The sequence below is a fragment of the Crocuta crocuta genome, unplaced genomic scaffold, assembly GCF_008692635.1.
Source record: "Crocuta crocuta isolate KB4526 unplaced genomic scaffold, BGI_CrCroc_1.0 scaffold102, whole genome shotgun sequence".
In the NCBI taxonomy this organism is placed as follows: domain Eukaryota; kingdom Metazoa; phylum Chordata; class Mammalia; order Carnivora; family Hyaenidae; genus Crocuta; species Crocuta crocuta.
The window spans coordinates 4,484,636-4,503,196 of NW_027530019.1; the positions used below are offsets into that span (position 1 = coordinate 4,484,636).

At 39.1% G+C, this 18,561-nt stretch overlaps 1 protein-coding gene across 3 annotated transcripts in view; it reads left to right on the plus strand.

Moving 5' to 3' along the window:
- Nucleotides 1-18,561, plus strand: part of ATP8B4 (ATPase phospholipid transporting 8B4 (putative)) — a 232,666-nt gene that overhangs the window by 132,814 nt on the left and 81,291 nt on the right. For all 3 annotated transcript variants that reach the window (XM_077764430.1, XM_077764428.1, XM_077764429.1), the window contains exons 10-13: nucleotides 496-654; nucleotides 7,605-7,693; nucleotides 10,240-10,436; nucleotides 16,951-17,159. In XM_077764430.1, the coding sequence (XP_077620556.1) occupies nucleotides 496-654; nucleotides 7,605-7,693; nucleotides 10,240-10,436; nucleotides 16,951-17,159 (654 nt within the window). The remainder of the gene's footprint in view (nucleotides 1-495; nucleotides 655-7,604; nucleotides 7,694-10,239; nucleotides 10,437-16,950; nucleotides 17,160-18,561) is intronic.

The window sequence follows — 18,561 nt, forward strand, 5'->3', positions numbered from 1 at the left end:
GGGAGAGATATAGTAGGGGCCCTGAAATTCTGATTATGAGCCTAGAAAGGCCTGGTTAACTTTAGTTGTGAGACTGGAAGTATGCCATCTTAACCTGTGTGAAAGTTCACAGTAAGTAAAAAGAGACAGTAAGAAAGACTTTTAGGACAGTCCCTGCTTTATCTTTTCAGAAATCATTGTTACAAACTACTAGTAGCGGTAAGTGATTTTTATTTAAGGAAAAAACATCCCCATGGCTCCCAAGGTTTCTGCTGTTAGTCGGACAGTGCGGAAAGCTGTGTTCAAAACATCATAGATTTCCACCTTTGTACTCCCTCCCTCCCCCCCAGGCTTACTTTTCCTAGCACAAGCTTGCATCCGTAACATTGCACTGTCTGAAAGAGAAGGAGAAGTATCCTGTGTATTAGAAGCAGGGTGGCAACTCAGTACTGTGGACTTGCAAAGAGGGCTTGAGGTGAGTCATAAACAGGCTTTGTTTTTGTTTTTATTTTACAGGGACTGTTGTCTGTGAGGCGCCTAACAACAAGTTAGATAAATTCATGGGAGTTCTCACGTGGAAGGACAGCAAGCACTCCCTCAACAATGAGAAGATAATCCTGAGGGGCTGCATTCTGAGGAACACCAGCTGGTGTTTCGGAATGGTTATTTTTGCAGGTACAGCTGACCGCCCGGGTTGGCTCTGGGGAAGTCCTTCCTGAGGTGTGCGTGTGCAGCCTGCCTCTCCCCGGGTTGGATGAGCACCGTGCCTCTTTTCCACACAAGGTGCTCCTCCGGGTTGACTGCACAGGACAGCAGCACTGCCCTGCAAAGAGTCTGGGTGGCCCCCTGTGTGAGCAGCCACTGCCATCATGATCTTACTCTTGAGGGGCGCGTGGGCTCTCAGTGCGTGGGGGGTGCTACATACCTAATGTTGCAATTCTCGGTCTTTACCTGCACCTCAGTCATCCTCATCCTTGTGTGTATTAATCAACTGGCCTTTGAAGTGGGGGAAACATATGACACAAAGCCCCCACCCCGTTCTGCTGTTAATTCTGTAGTTTGCAAAGGTCAAGCAGTCCTTTTGGAAAAGCTGCCTTGGAGATCCTGCAATCATTTCTGTTTATGCTCTGTAGCTTCTTCTACTATTTGTCAGAGGACAGTGGGTCCTGGAAAGACTGCATGATGGAGGCAGCGAGGGAGGCAAAGTGCCTCTTACTCTTCCTGCTGGCCACTTTGCATCTCTGCTTTATCTCTACAGGCCCAAGGTGGCATTGTCCTGCTCAGGGAGCTTACAGTAGCCCCATTACATAAAGCCACTCAAATTGTGCTCGTGGCTTCAACTGCCAGCCCTGGATTTTTAAAAATCCTGTTTATTTTGACACTGAATTAAGATGTGTTTTTGGGTCCGTTGACTATGCGCAATCAAAATTGGAATGTTTTTCTTAACTGACTTTCCTCAACAACAACAAATGTTTATTAAAGACTCAAAAGTGTTCCAAACCTGGAAAAGGCCTCCCAATTCCTCCTAAATACTTTCAGCTGTGGATTTTAGTAAGGCTCTTGGCTGCTTGGGGGTATTGCCATTGTAAGGACTTGAGAAATCCCTAGAAATATGGCAGTATATGTGCTTTTATCTCGAATAAATCTGCTTTCATAATTCTCCCGTCAGATGCTTTCATTCATTAGTCAGGGAAACAAACCTGTGGCCACATATTTTCATCTCTCTTGCACTGAAAAAAGAGGTAGGCTTATATATCAACCTCCCTTTGTCTTCCCACATGAAGATGAAGGGGAGACTTCTTGAAGGTCCTTGAAGACCTGCCTGGTCTGTTCCCTGTCATCATAGAAATCAGGGAGCTTTATCCTAGGAATGGGCTGTAGCCCAACATTTTGTTTGCATTTTTGTGAACTTGTTTGGAATGACTAATTCAGCACTATGGTTCAACTACAGCATGTTATGCTAGGACAGCTGCTGTGAGCCACTCAGAAGCCAAGTTTGCCTTCATAAGGTTTGCTCTATGGGAAAATGTGCGTACCTAGGAGGAAGCGGGGCAGTAAGTTGAACTGGTCTCCCTCCGAGCAGGTATAATTAAAAGCTCACAGAATTTGGATTGGACAGAGGTGGATTCAGATTTGCTTACCAGCTGTACCATGTTAAGCCTTGGTTACTTAAACTTCCTAAGCTTTAGTTCCTTCAGCTGTAACATGAGCATAATGAATACATTAGAGAGTCACTCTAAAGGCTTAGTGAGACCGTGCATATGGAAGAGGATGCTTGATAAATGTTACTTTTCTTCCTTCCAGCATCAATTCCAAGCACACTGCCTGCTCTGTAGGCTGAGGATTGGGAGTGGGTACTGCTCTTTCGATCTTGGCAGGCAGAAGTGGGGAATATCCTCTTCTTTTGTGATACGGACTGGATGTTCACTGGACCTTCATGAGGCAGATCTTTGTAAAGCAGAGAATGCCTGCATTGACTTCAGTTTGGCCATAAATGTTAATAGGAAGCTTAACTAGGATAGTGACAGGCAGGGAATGGTTGGTTTCATCAATGTCAGAGTTCAATAGATGAGTCTCTCAGAACCCTGAATCTTAAGACATCTAAGTTGGGGAATGAGTTCCAGGTGAACACTTAGATCTTATGAAAGTTATCCAAAGTGAATTATTAACTATTCTTCCCATATTACCCTGGTTGTACCTATTACTAGGGATTGTGTACAGAATATAGTTGATGTAGACATGGTTTACTTTACCAATCTATAATTTACAAGGCTCTAATATACATTAACAGCTAGGTCATACCTCCTTGTTAATAGCTTTTCTTTCCCTCCAGAGAGGAAGAAGTCTTGTTTCTGAGTGTAGGAGTCGGATTCATTTAAGGAATCCATAGGAGTCAGCATCATTTGGTGCATATGGCAGAATTTTGTGTTGGATGTCTTCCATTTGTCCCTCCAGATCTAGTCTCACCTTTTCCCACTCTTCTTCCTGCTTTGGGAGGCTGCCTTGAGTAGTTTCCACTAATAGGTTTCCTTGAATTTTGGCTTCTAGTTAGGAAGGATCTAGTTAGGAAGAGGTCAAAGGGAGTTAAGAACATTGAGGTCAAGGTCTTTATTTCTCCAAACTTCTTCCCTTTGTTGTCACTTCAGGCTGACTGGGAACCTCAGCATAAAGTTTCTCTTTATTGAAGGCTACAAACTTGATACTGTCCTTTAGGGTCCAGTTATCACTTCCTCCCCTCACTTACCCTTCCCCCTGGCTGAGACAGAGAAATCTCTTGATTGCTACTAAGTTTGGTTACTGCATTAACCTTTTGCTTCCTGTACACCCCCACCCACACTTGTGTGAAGAGTCCCTTTATAAAAAAATTTTCTCCATTTATCCTTGTTCAGTGCGTCATCTATTTCCTGTTTGGAATCTGAATGAGTCATAGTCTTAAATACACATTGATTGAATGAGTCAGTGAATTAACAAATTAATGGAGTATTTCGTACAGTCTTAAAAATAGTGGCTAAGAGCAAGAGCTTCTAAGTTAGATATATCTGGTTTCCGGGTGCCCCTCTGGTTTTGAATTCTGATTCTGATCCTTACTAGACAAGAAACATGAGGCAAGTTACTTAAATACTTTAATCTTGCTTTATTATTAATGAAATAAGGATAATAATACCTAATTAATTGGATTGTTTTTGTTTTGGTTTGGTTTGGTTATTTATTTATTTAGAGAGTGCGTGAGTAGCAGAGGGCCAGAGAGTGAGAGAGCGAGAGCGAGAGTGAGAGAGAGAGAGAGAGAGAGAGAGAATCCCAAGCAGGCTCTATCTCATGAACCTGAGATAAAGACCAGAGCTGAAGTAAAGAGCCAGATGCTTAACTGACTGAGCCACCCATTGGATTGTTTGAAGCATTAGCTGAGATAATAGATGAAAAGCACATATGCATATTGCCTAAAACATAGCAGGTGCTTAATAAATTAATTCATTAAACAGTTGTTCATTGAATGCCTACTATGTGGCAGACACTATACTACTTATTTATGATTAAGAATGTAAGGGGCACCTGAATGGCTCAGCAGTTAAGTGTCTGACTCTTGATTTTGGCTCAGATCATGGTCTCACAGTTCATGAGACTGAGCCCCTCATCAGGCTCTGTGCCGACAGTGCCCAGAGCCTGCTCAGGATTCTTTCTCTCTTTCTCCCCCTCCCCTGCTTGTACATGGGTGTGTTCGTGTGTGCTCTCAAAATAAATAAACATTAAAAAAAAGAATGTGAACAAAAACAAATGCAGTCCATTCACTTCTGGTTTTTGACTCTGGTAGGAAAAAGAGACCTTAATCGCATAATTGTAGTAATGAAGATATAATCTCAAACAGAGATAAGTGCTCTGAAAAAAAGAACATGGACCCATGAGTATATAATGGAGGAATATGAAGAAGAAAGAGCAAACTAGCTAAAAGTCACATTGTGGACAAAGTCCGTGTGGCAGGACTGAGGATGGTGAGGTAAAAAACAATCAAAACCTAAGAAGGCCAGTGTGGAGTATGGAAAGCATGGAGGATAAAGATAGACATGTGACTGGAGACGTGGCTAGGAGCTGGACCATCCAGGGTGTTGTGATCTGTATCTATAACTTTGGTCTTTATCATAAGAGGATTGGGAAGCCAATGCAAGTTTTTCAAACAGATGGCGTGTGTGTGTGTGTGTGTGTATGTTAAATTTGCAGAGCTCATTATTGACTACAGTATTTGTAAAGTTGGTAAATAGCAGGTCCTTGTAAGACTGTATGACTGGGGTTGGGAAGGAAAAAAATTAGAATTGGGGGAAGAATGGATACAGGGTGACACAGTTACTAGGATTTTACTGTATTCCACTTGGGAGATGATGGTACTCTGGGCTGGAGTGGGAGTCACGGGCATAGACTAGACTCCTAGGCTTCCTTCACCTTTCACAACTGGATGGATGGCAGTGCTATTCACTGATATAAGGAACTCTGAGGAAAGATCACAAGCTGGGCTAGACCAGGGCTGCTTGAGGGGCCCTAGAAGAATCCAGTGAAGATGCCATCTAGATAAATATATGGGCTTAGAGCTCAGAGAAGCAGTCTGAGCTGGAGATTTACATTTGGTCTACAGATGATAATTGGAGCTGTGGTCTTAGATGAGATGGCTCACGGGAGGCGGATTGAGAAAGAAGATGGGCTATGTCTGAAAGTTGAGGAATCCCAAGGTTTGGTGGCTGTATAGAAAAGGGTGTGTATCATGGAAGACAAAGGAGTTAACAAAGAGTTAGGAGGAAAAGCAGGAGAGCACTGTGACACAGACGCTAAGGGAAGAAAGAGTGTGTTCCAAAAGGCTGGAATAGTCAACAGTGTCCAGGGCTGCTGACCGGTTCAGAGAAGGCATGGAGGATATTGATAACACTAGAGCCGAAATTAGGTCGAGTAATGAGTAGGAGATGAGGAAACAGGGGCTGTTGCATACAGAAAATTCTTCCAAGATCTGTGACTATGAGGGAGGAAGAGATATGTAAATCAGCATCTGTACATATATTTCAATAAATGCTTTAGGTGTAGTCTCTGCCATTCTATGTGTGCATGTGTGCCCAAGAAATGTACATTTTTAGCCCAAAACTGTTCCTGTCAGCATTTCAGCGTTTACTAATCACAAGTTTTATTTGCTCTTTGTGATCTTTACTATAGAAGAAATACTTCCCACCCTCAGTGTCCGTATGATTTTAATAAGCTATTCTGAGAAAATGTGGGTGGTCTCCTTTACACAACAGTAGTGGGGAATAGGACACTGGGGTACAATTTCCAACTCAAAACCAAATTTTATAAGACCCCAATCTTTGCTGTCTTTTAAGCAAGCGAAAGTCTTCTAAGGATGTGCCCATTCTTCCCTGACTTCTGGGAGGGTGGAAAATTTTATGGGTACCTCTGTTCTTTCTCTCTTTCAGTTCCGCTTTTCTGCTATATTAAATGTCTACATGGATTGATGATAATAATGAGAAGACCACGGGGAGAGGAACACCAGAGAAATCAATATAATTAAATCTTAATTCCTTCCATTTAGCATCTTGTTTTTCCATAAGGAACTCCCTTAGCAAAATATTGTAATATTCTCCTTTGTTAATCATCTAGTTACTTCTTCTAAAGCAGTTAATAATATTCTTAGAACTACTTGAGCAAGGCACTTAGTAAATATATCATGAGATAATGTATTTACATGAAATAAATCTAACGTAAGACTTAAGACCATTCTTGCCTTTATAAAAAGTGTGTATCGTATGCACAGTGTGCAATATACAATAATGGTTTAACTTGCTGATGTATTGCTTGGAGTTATTCTAGTTTCGCCAAAAGGCACCACAAATCTTTTTGGGAAACAAATCCTGAATTTGATTTCTTTCTCTTTTTTTAAAGTTTATTTATTTATTTTGAGAGATAGTGGGAGGAAGCAAGGGAGGGGCAGAGAGAGAGAGAGAGAGGGAGACAGGGAATCCCAAGCAGGCTCCATGCTCTCTGCATAGAGCCTGAAGCAGGGCTCGAACTTAGGAGCTGTGAGATCATGACCTAAGCTGAAATCAAAAGTCAGACCCTGAACTGACTGAGCCACCTAGACACCCCTAGAATTTGATTTTCTATTTTAATTTTCCATTTTTGATCTCAGTGTTCTGAGTTGTGTTTATTACTACATTCTTAACATTCCAAATTTTTCCTCACTTGGATTGACTTGTTACCTTTCATTGCTTCAACTACAAGCACATCCATACACAGCCTTTTGAAAAATAGCATTTCTCAAACCTTTCAGCCACAAGTTCTGTCTGGATTTGTCCAATTGGACAGAGGCAGTCTCCAGGGTTGTTATTAAGCAACCAGCTGAGGATCATATAAAACTTAATAATGGCCTCTGTTCTTTTTTCTTTTCAAACTAAAATTTTGTATTTATTCAGATTAATTAAATTTGCAAATAAACAAAATTTTAAACTTGAATTGACTGAAATTGTGGGCTAAGTGTGTGGGAGACCTAAAGATTCAGACCTAGATCCTGATATGAGACAAGGAGATGCATAGCTTGATTGAAGGATGGGAAGCAAAACTTACTCTATCCATGTACATAACTGTCATTTTCCAGTTCGTACCTCTTAGGAGACTCACTCATTAACCCAAAGATCAGGCAGAAAGGTTATGGTAGCCAGTAGTGTTCTACCATCAGCCATCAAGATCACAGTTCTCAATGTTTTTTTTGCCCCTGTCCTTTTCTTTTTTAATGTTTATTTATTCTTTAGACAGAGGGACAGAGTGTGAGCAGGGGAGGGGCAGAGAGAGAGGGAGACACAGAATCTGAAGCAGGCTCCAGGCTCTGAGCTGTCAGCACAGAGCCCGACGCAGGGCCGGAATCCACAAACCACAAGATCACCACCCAAGCTGAAGTCAGGCGCTTGACCAACTGAGCCACCCAGGCACCCCAATTTTTGGCTCTTGTTCTTAATAAAAGTTAAATTATTTTGAAAAACAAATTATTATCCTTTCAGGAACATTTGCCATAGGAAATAATAATAATAATAATAATATATCAGATCATTTGAAAGTTTTAATTTAATTTTTGGGTTTGTTGTTTTTTTTTTTTTTTGCAGGTCCAGACACTAAATTAATGCAGAACAGTGGTAAGACAAAGTTTAAGAGGACAAGCATTGATAGACTGATGAATACTCTAGTACTATGGGTAAGGTCCTAAAACAAAATTAGGCAAATCACTAGTCATTATTATCTTAATATATTTCTTACATTTTGCTGGCAATTCTTTCAGAAATATTTATTCTCCTTGTAGAATTGGTATTTGGAGATTTTGCATCCGGGGCCCAGTTATATTGCCCTTTACTTTCTAGATTATGGTTTCTCAACCATTGGTAGAATTTCTCATGAGAGACAGGTTAGTACTTATAGAGGCCTTCATGGTCTTGCAAGTTCTCCATATTCCAAGTCCTGTATTTGCTTTTAAAAAAGAAAACATAATTTTTAAGTTACTTTGGTCTTTTTGTTGTCTTACCTTTGCTCATGTCCTCTCTATATAGCTTATGGACGGAGCTGGCTTCATGGGTGTGTGATTTGTGTGGTTCTGCAGGTTTTCTACTCAGAAGGGCCTCATACTTGGATGATTGATCTGCTGTTGCCACGTGGAAATTACCGATAATCTAAAGGTTATCAATAACCTTTGAACAAGGGGTCCTGCTTTTTCATTTTGCGATGGGCTCCACAGATTGTGTCGCTGTTCTGCTTGTGAATCTTCTAAGGCCCAGGTCACTGTTCTCCTCCACGAGAGCTTCTAAACCTTCCTATCTCAGCATTATCTCTTTCCTTGGAACTTCTTTTTCTCTTCGCTTTTTGAAATGATTTTCTCTTCCATCCATTTACCAAAAACAGTCTAGTTTTCTTTGCCTCCTACTCTTTTGGTGGTTAATCTTGTGTGCTAACTCATACTAGGCACCTGATTATTCTCTGACTTTTTGTGTAATTTTGTTTTGCCTCCTGGTGTTGGAATTAAGTTGGAGGACATTGACTTTAAATATGAGGAAAGCCACTTTGAGCCACATGCCCACCCCCCCTAGACTCACAAGCAATTATAAAGAGTACTAGCTCAATAAATATTCGCATAACTGATATGTGATAGTGGGACTCTGAATAAGGAAAGAAGGAAGTGAATTCTTTTTGGGCACAAAAGACTGACCCTGCTTTGTGTTTTACTTTGGGTATCATCCTCAGACCTGGGCTTTCTTCATGTTAAACCCATCTCCTTGGGGCAGAGTCTCTGGCGCCAAGGGAACATGTTTAGTAGCTTGTGATCCNTGAGCCCACCTCTGGGGCTTGCATGGGGATTGTATATGTATCTACCATAGAATAAAATTACTGATTGTGAAGGAGAGACTGTTCCAGCTTTTCATACTAGAAAATTGAATGCTCCATTAGATTATTAGAAGCTGATTCCATCCTAAGTTAGAGCATCTAATGCCAAATAGCACCAATTTTAATGCCCTTTAAGTAATTTACTTCAATTAATTTGTAGTATTAATCATTGAAGGAAAAGAGGATACCATGATACAGGTATCAGATTAGTAGGGTTTCAGGAATTCACAGTTCTACTTTTCTCTAATACATGGCTTTCTATGAACTTTAAATCAGGTTTTCCCCATACTTTTTCTATGTAAATGTTTTTTTATATGTCTATTGTGTTCATGAATAAATAAAGAAGAAAGCAGTCCTAGAATGCCTGAATATTCCTTTTTGGAGGAAAAAGGAAATAAGAGGTTAAATACATTCCTGTTCCCTAGCTCCATACTCTTCCCCCATCAATGGCTGATGTCAGCTCCTAAAACAGTATGAACTTGGCAAAGTTCCCAAAGCCTGATGTTCAGCACAGATCTTATGTATTCCTTGATTTGGTGTCTTTCCTTTCCAAGGCTGGCATTTGGGCTCATAAAGAACTGCCCTTGCTTTCTTTCTAGTTGCCGTGCCTCCCAAATGTCTCCTCTGCCAATACTGATACTAATCACAATGTAAGAGTTGGCTAACAGTTTTCAGGTTGTTTCTCACTTTTTTTTTAATCTTCAAAGGAAAACATATATGCCATGCATTATTTTAATTAATCTTTCTTTTCCTTGTTAGCCTTAATTAAGGATTGTGCAGCTAAATCGGTAGCCAAGAGCCTTGACTGGTTTCAGGTTGTTCTTTAGCACTGAGAGTTTCTTCGTTTTGCTTTATGCCTTGAGTGACCGTATAATTTACCATTCAAACAGGACAATTTTGAAAGTGAAAGGAGGGAACACAATTGATATTATGCCTGGACGACAGAGCGAAACTGGGGCTGACCAGGGCAAATCAGGACATACTGCCTTCCTAAGCCATCTAAATATATGCACTCGTCACAAATCAAGGGTGTGAAGTTACTGGCTTTTTGACCAGGGATATGTTAGATAATCCTTTTGTGCTTCTGTTTTTATTTTGTTCTGGTTTTGACCAGTAAAGTGTGACTAATGATTGTCCCTATCTCAGAAGATCAGTGGAAGAATTAAGTGAGAAATGCGTAAAATATTTTGTAAAGTTCCAACATAAAAATATTAAACTTTACTTGTATGATTATTGATACATAAGAGCTTCACATGACTTGCTGTTCAAATGACAATTTCTTAGAGTTAGGAGTGTTAACTGGATTGTGTGGATATAACTAGTTTTGTGTTCAAGTTAACCTTAACCAGACTTGCATTCTCATTTCAGATTTTTGGGTTTCTGGTATGCATGGGAATTATTCTTGCAATAGGAAATTCAATTTGGGAGAATCAAGTTGGGGACCAATTCAGAACTTTCCTCTTTTTGAATGAAGGAGAGAAGAACTCTGTATTCTCAGGATTCTTAACATTTTGGTCATATATTATTATTCTCAATACAGTCGTGCCCATTTCATTATATGTGAGGTAAGATGAGAGTTTATATTTTAGAGAAGCCACTTTGTCAAGAGACTTTGTTCTGCATCATCATGTTGTGCTTAATCATTTTTGTTTGTTTTAAAATTACCACAGTGAGGTAGATGTCTTGCTCTAACTGCTTATGATCTACTACAGCTGTTACAAATGAGGCAACTAAGTTGTTTAATCTGCTTAACTTTTATATTTTCAAATTATAATAAATGCATTTCATTTTCTTCTTGATTTGATCTGGTTTCTTAGGAATGTTTTCCTTTGGAATAAATGGACTATAATATAATCTCATGCAATCTGATTGGTTAGAATTGGGTTGATACTGGGTAAGAAATGGAAGACTATTTGGTGAGATCTATTGACATGATGTCTCCTGCTACTAGTCTGGCTCCAGATACCCAGATTGAGATTCTGTCCTACTACTTAGTAGCTCCGTAATCTTGGGCACATTATTTCACCTTCCAGGGCCTCGGTTTCCTCATTTTAAAAGTAAAGAAGACAATATTTTACTTAATAGGATCTATGAAGAGTAAACAAACTGTAAAGCTCTTAAAAGAATGTCTGACACATTGTAAGAGCTTAATGAATGTTAATTTTTCCTATTACTAGTGACTTGAAGATAAAGAAATACAGTGAGGGGTACTTGTCCATTGTTAAATAAGAAGTATGAGTCATAGCTCCCACTACAACAAGATCTGTCATTTCTAGATTTGGTACCACAGATTAGAACTAAAATGATCTCCCTCTCTCTCCAACACACACACACACACCTCCTCTATATGTATGTATATATGCATATTTGTGTGTGTGTGTGTGTGTGTGTGTGTGTGTATTTGGTAAGGCTTAGGAGTTGGCCCTAGAGTGTATAACTGAGATTTTTTTTTTAATGTATGTTTGTTTATTTTGAGAGTTAGAGAGGGAGTGTGCAGAGAGAGAGAGAGAATCCCAAGCAGACTTCGCACTTGCAATACAGAGCCCAGTGCGCAGCTCAAACTCACAAATCGAGAGATCATGCCCTAAGCCGAAATCAAGAGTTAGACACTTAACTGACTGAGCTACCCAGGTACCCCAATCCTAATCCTACCAAGACTGAGCCAGATAATCCCAAAGACACTAGAGCCAAGATGAGACTTGGCTGTTTGACATGCCTCATCACCAGTATTTTAACAATACAAAAAATTACCAGCTCTAAATCCCCACTAATTTTTACAAGCTTCTTTTTCTTTCTTTCCAAAATCCTAACTATGATGAAGCAAGGGAAGTTCAATGCACAAAATCCACCCTTGTTTTGGATAGTAGTCAGGAAACTGAAATGTCAAGTTGTGGGAAATTGACTTGAAGTAGTGGCATGTGGCCACAACACCACAAATTGCTCTGGGCCTTCTGGAGCTGTGGTCAGAGCAGGCTCTATTTAAACTGTATCCTACTGGCTCATCTTTGAATCTGAGGACCTCTCATGCTTGTATCCAATTATAAAGTCTGTAGTAAATCCTGCTTTTTGCCAGGAGAGCTATGGTCAGCTTTTATAGCTTTCCTTTTATGTCCTAAATGAACAATAAATGCTCATAGTGGCTTACCATCTGCACATGTGTGGTTTCATATGTCCTCATGAAGGAAGTATATTCTGTGTATGCTCGTTCTTTGAAGTCTGTTGGCATTTTTAATTTAATGATTTGAAATATTGGTGTTTTAGAGGTCAAGGCTAGATTCTCAGGTTAGCATTCCTTTTCTTTCTAATGTGTCCCCTGCATTGGCAAAAGGAAAACCCATTTGGAATAGTCCAAACTCAGGTTCTGGTCTTGGCACGACCACTAATAGCTGTGTGACCTTGAAGAAAGCACTTGACCTCTGTGCCTTAGTTTGCCAATGAACTGCTGGAGAAAAGGATGGGATTAAAATAATTGATTTCGTAGTTCTTTTCTGCTCCAAATAATACTACCTTACCCTAGATAATATTTTCCATTTTATATAAAGTGCCTTCATATACTTTATCTTATGTCTCCTAACAACCTTATGAAGTAGTTAATTGCCCAACCTCTTTCATAAATGAGATGATTTGCTTGGGATCATGGGGCTGGTTAGGGACAGAACCAAGATCCAAACCCAAGTTTTCTGACACTTGGTACACTGTTTTTCTTCTCTCTCTAAGCTGTGTCTGGTTTATTTCTCAGCAAAGACACCAAGAGAAAGAAAAAAGAGCCTAGAGTTCTGTACCTTTTGGTAAGGCATAGTAATTATGAAGGTAAATGTGAGCTTTCCTCTCACCAGACAAGAGCAGTGATTCTGATCTCAGCGTGGAGGGGAAAAGCCTTCCAAAGAATGTCAGGTTGCTTGATCCTAAAGACTGAGATCTATAAAAACAGAGTATTTCTGGGGGCACCTAAGTGGCTCAGTCGGTTGAGCGTCCGACTTCAGCTCAGGTCATGATCTCACAGTTCATGGGTTCGAGCCCCTTATTGGGCTCTGTGCCGACAGCCAGCTCAGAGCCTGGAGCCTGTTTCGGATTCTGTGTCTTCCCCTCTCTCTGACCCTCCCCTGTTCATGCTGTCTCTCTCTCTGAGAAATAAATTAAAAAAAAAAACAACAGTATTTCTGTTTGGAGAGAAGGCCTTCTACAAAAGCTTCCCCTAGGCTTTCGAATAGGTACAAAGAATAAATTAGTGCCATATGTCACTTGAGGATAAAAGTGCTGAATTTACTTTCATCAGGTAACAACTCCACATGAGCAAAGGATATTGAGTTGGTAGGATATTTCTATGCTGTCAGTTTATCTGTAGTGTCAAAACATACCCAGCTACGGTTGTTTTGTTTTGTTTTTGTTTTTGTTTTTTAAATACATCATCCTAAGAAATGCAGCCACATACTCCCAAGGAATTAGATTTTGGGTGTTTTTTCCAAAGCAATAGGAACTCATTTCTATGTTGCCTGTTTTGCCACAGAACGTGGAATCTTAAGCCCTGCTCTTTGAGCATTTAGGCAGAAAACACTAAGCGCTTGATTATGCTAACTTTGAACAATTTGTCTCCTTTTCTCTGCTATTATAAGACAAAGAGCTGAATGTTCCACTACGACTGTCCTAAATCCTCTTTCCCAAACAAAAAAGGCACCCTTCCTCTCTACAACTATTTTAAGATCTAAGAATTCAAATTAATTTACAATACTTCCATTGGTTTGTAGTGTAACACAGAAGGATCAAATGCTGTTCCATTCATTTTGCTTTGAATTTTCAGAAAGCGATCTTACTTTCAGATAGATCAAAGCTTCAAATTGTTTGTACCATTACTTGCATAATGCCATTCTTAAGTCAGGTCTGCATTGGCTTTACCAATGCCTGAAGTTAAGTCTTGGCTCTGCGGTTAGTTGCTTGTGTGACCTTGGGTTAGTCACTTGACTTCTAGGTCTTAATGCCCTTCCTAGTGAAATTAGGGAATAGAAAGTCAGGATTCATTCATTCATTTATAACAGATTAAGCTCTGTTCCTGGTCCACGGTAAGTGCTAATGTTTTTTGAGTGAATGGAATAAAGAGAACAAAGGTGAAGTAGAAAAGCTAGCAGAGAATTTACAGGGGAATGTATGTGGGCAGTGGTGGATACGTATGGGTAAGCTATAACAGTAAATTATATAAACAAATACAGAATATGCCTTATTTATTTTTCTACCGTTTGATTCTATAGAGTCACAGAGTAATTTTCAGTTTAGGTAAAAAAAAAAAGTGTTACCATTTAAATAGTTAGAAAATGAACTAGCACCCTACCTCTTTTAGAGAGGGAAATGTTAGAGGCATAAAATTTAATATCCAGAAAGGATTTTGCTATCATCTTTTGTCTTCAAGGAGATAATGTTCAGGGTTAGCATAATCAGATCACTGTTAATTTTGTCACTTTATGGATGAGAAAACCAAGGCTCAATTTCCATTAAATTCAGAAATAAGCCATGGGTCACTGCTATTGTCATTACTCTATGATATTGGTCTGGGTGTTCTTAAGACATGTAGCTGAAATATCAGTGAACAAAGGAAGACATCAACCTGAAACTGAAATAGTCCTATTAGAAAGGAAGAGCATAGATAATGTGATCATAAACCTAGAGAATCCAAAAGAATAATTTTGAGAAGCTCTTAATAAGATAATTCAGCTCAATGTCTGATTTTCTGGCATAATCAATTTTTTTAACATTAGATAAAGATTTTTGTTTTCTTTCTTAAATGTTTATTGTCAAGTTGGTTTACGTATAACACCCAGTGATGAGCACTGGGAGATAAAGATTTTAATATTGAAAAGAACCTTTTCCATTAGGCCAAGAACAATTTAAACAATTTTTTTAAATATTTTTACTTATTTCTAGGAGAGAGAGAGACAGTGTGAGCAGGGGAGGGTCAGAGAGAGAGGGAATCACAGACTGGAACAGGCTCCAGGCTCCGAGCTGGCAGTCAGCACAGAGCCCGACGCGGGGCTCGAACCCACGAACCGCGAGATCATGACCTAAGCGAAAGTCGGACGCTTAACCGACTAAGCCACCCAGGCGCCCCCAATTTAAACAATTATGTCATGAATGAACAGATGTAATGTCCAGGAGCAAATCTATCCAGCTGTAGTGTGGACCTATGTGAAAAACAAAGCAAATGAAAACTAAAACTCCTTACCAGTAGAGGTACTTTTCAAAATGGCATTATTGGAAAGATTTACCCTTCTCCTTGAAGTTGCATTTGTTTATTAAAATATCAGTTGTTTTCAAGTAATTAAGAGTTTAACATAGAGTTAATAGGAGAGAAGTTTTACCAAAGAAGTTTTAAGAGAAGGCAGGGCTGTGGATTCTAAAATGTGTTGAATCTATCAGCAAGAATAAATGAGTGATTCCAGCTAAGAACTTCTTAAAAAGAAGAGAATTGTTCTCTTATATCCTCTCAGGTATTGCCAATATTTATAAAGCTGTAATTATGAAAATAAGAGATATATTAAGTGACATATTAAGGAATAAAATTGAAGTAGATTCTAGTGAGGAAAATAATTTATATGTGACATGGAAGCGTCCCAATGCAATAAGGGAAAAGGACCTGTTTAATGGTGATGAAAAGCTTTCGGTTAGTAAAAACTGAAATTAGCACTTCATATGTACATCATCCTTATAAAGATTCCCATTGTAATGAAAAATTAGATGTGGAAAATTCAGTAAAGAACTAGGAGAAAAATACAGATATGTGTGTGTATATATAATCTTGGCATAGGGAGAGCCTATCCCAGCAAAACTCCCCAAATAGAAACTGTGAACTACTGATAAATTTGATCAGTTAGAAAGAAAACTTCTTCATGTCAAAAACAGTAGAAACAAAATACAAATGATATGTTGGTAACATTAGCATGATATATAGATGTTAATGTATATATGTATTATATGTATATATATATGTATTATATGTATATATAATAACATAGTAAATGCTAATTTTCAGTAATCTAATTGCAGAAACTTACATTGTTAACCTTTTTGGAAATTGATTTAGCCTAACAGATGACAAAGATTTTAAAAGTACATACCTTTGGTCACAGAAATTTCACTTACAGAGTTGGAAAGTCATAAGTTGCCTCTAGAGCATGACATGATGCTCTTTTCCTAGTAAATGGGAATATATAACATCAATGACAAAATTGAGATTTACTCAGTTTATGGTTTGCTTAGTGCTTTACAGAGATACTGCCACCTTTTCTGGCAAATTGAAGCCACATCAAACAATATGTTGGAAAAATATATTGGAAAAAATGTCCTCGAGAATACATTTCAGAGAGAGAGGGAGACACAGAATCTGAAGCAGGCTCCAGGCTCTGAGCTGTCAGTAAAAGGTCCATTGTGGGGCTCAAATCCATGAACTGTGAGATCATGTCCTGAGCTGAAGTCAGATGCTTAACCAACTGAGCCACCCAGATGGCTAGATATACATCTTCAATAATAGTTTGTCCAAAGATCTACAAGAAATGCTAACTTAATAGGCTACACAAGAAATCTCCACTAGGCCTGTTTAATATAAATGGAATATTCCCCAAGAATTTATGCAAAGTCTAAATTTTCATGGTGCTGCAAGGCAATGACTTAGGAAATCTTATGAACAGACTCTGCTGAAATGCTTCTGAAGGTCACTAGGACCTGGAGACAAAGCATCCACATTTTCTTCTAAACTCTCGAGACTTTGACAGACTTCTTTTTTCATTTTTTTATTTTTTAAAGTTTATTTACTTAATTTGTGAGAGAGCAAGAGGGAGTGAGCAGGGGAGGGGCAGAGAGAGAGGTAGAGAGAATCCCAGGCAGGCTCTGTGCTATCAGTGCAGAGCCACATGCGGGCCTTCAACCCTGAACTGTGAGATCATGACCTGAGCTGAAATCCAGAATCAGCTGCTTAACTGACTGAACCACCCAGGTGCCCCTTGACAGACTTCTTATTTTGGCAAAGGTTTGTATGGTCTGAAATTGATGGAACATTTCTTCTTTTTTTTTTTTTTCCATTTTAATGGATGAAAGTATGGAAGTCATTCGTCTGGGACACAGTTATTTTATAAACTGGGATCGGAAGATGTATTACTCTGGAAAAGCAACACCTGCTGAAGCTCGGACGACCACTCTCAATGAGGAACTGGGCCAGATTGAATACATTTTCTCTGACAAAACAGGCACCCTCACTGAAAACATCATGACTTTTAAAAAATGTTCCATTAATGGGAAAATCTATGGTAAGCGAAACAGTTCTTCCTATTGACATTGTTTTTTTTTTTTAATGTTTATTTATATTTAAGAGAGAGAGAGAGAGAGAGAGAGAGAGAGAGCTTGCAGGGGAGAGGCAGAGACAGAAGGAGACAGAAGATCTAAAGTGGGCTCTGTGCTGACAGCCGAAAGCCTGATGTAGGGCTTGAACTCATGATGTGAGATCATGACCCAAGCTGACAGATGCTTAACCAGCTGATCCACCCAGATGCCCCTAATGTTGTTAATAGTCCTTAAAAACATTAGGATCCCTATTTTTAAAAACCAAACCATTTATTACTGGATTTCTCATTAATATATGGGCACCACCGGCATCTAACATAGTGTTTGGCATATAATAGTCACTAAATAATTGTTCAATGAATGTTGAGTAATTTAGATGAAACTTTGGATTCGTTACCATTCTTGGGTAGAGATGGGGGTTAGATGTGATTCTGTCTGAGGTTCTTTTCTGTGCTCCAACTGTGTGATTGTGCTTTGTGGTGCTTAATATGCAGATATTCCAGAGAGGGCAAGTTGTTGGTAACTTGACTGATCTCTGTAAAAGGAGTATTTCATATTTGCTTCTTTACAGCTCTGGAGTTGATGTTAGGGCCTGTGTTGGTGATAATTTACAATTCATTCCTAAGAATTCACACTATGCAAGGCTACTTTTGAGTGGGCAGATAAACTATTCCATCAATATCCCGTTCCTATTTGTATGCTTTTGGCAGGATATCTGCTCAGTATTAGGATTTTCAGGCATTCTGTTTGTATGTAATTTGGGCCAGTGACACAGTTTCCTCTGATGAAAGTAGGGAGGCTCAGCAGAAGCCTTTTGTTGGGTGCCTCTGGATCTAATCTTATTTCACTGGACTCTGTGACTGAGTTTTTCAGTCCAGAAATCTCACGAAGAACAATCCAAGGAAAAGAGGGAAAACTTCCCTTTGTCTCCTGATAAGAAACTTCACACATTGCTAGATACTTTAAAGTAAGATTTGACCTTGAACAAAATTAAGAAATACAAGAAGTTGATATTTATGCTGTCCTGCCTGTTGACCTCCCTTAGCTACCCCTACCCTTTGAATCCCCTCTCCTCTGCCCCACCTTCCCCTTTTCTGGGAGAAAGCCAGATGATTTCCAACCTGGACTTCCATAAGCCCTGTGTTACATTATACATTTCTCATATCACTACTATAATAACTAGTAAAATAGAAGCTTTCCCTGAAAATTTTCTTTTGGCATTATTTTCAGAGGCTTCCTAAGAGTAGTGGCTTAACCCAAAGAGTAGTTTAAATGGGAAAATTTTAGAGTATTGAAGATATTTTTAATTTGGAAGACCTTTTGGATTCTTTTGCTATGATACATATTGATAATAACATCGTAATGATA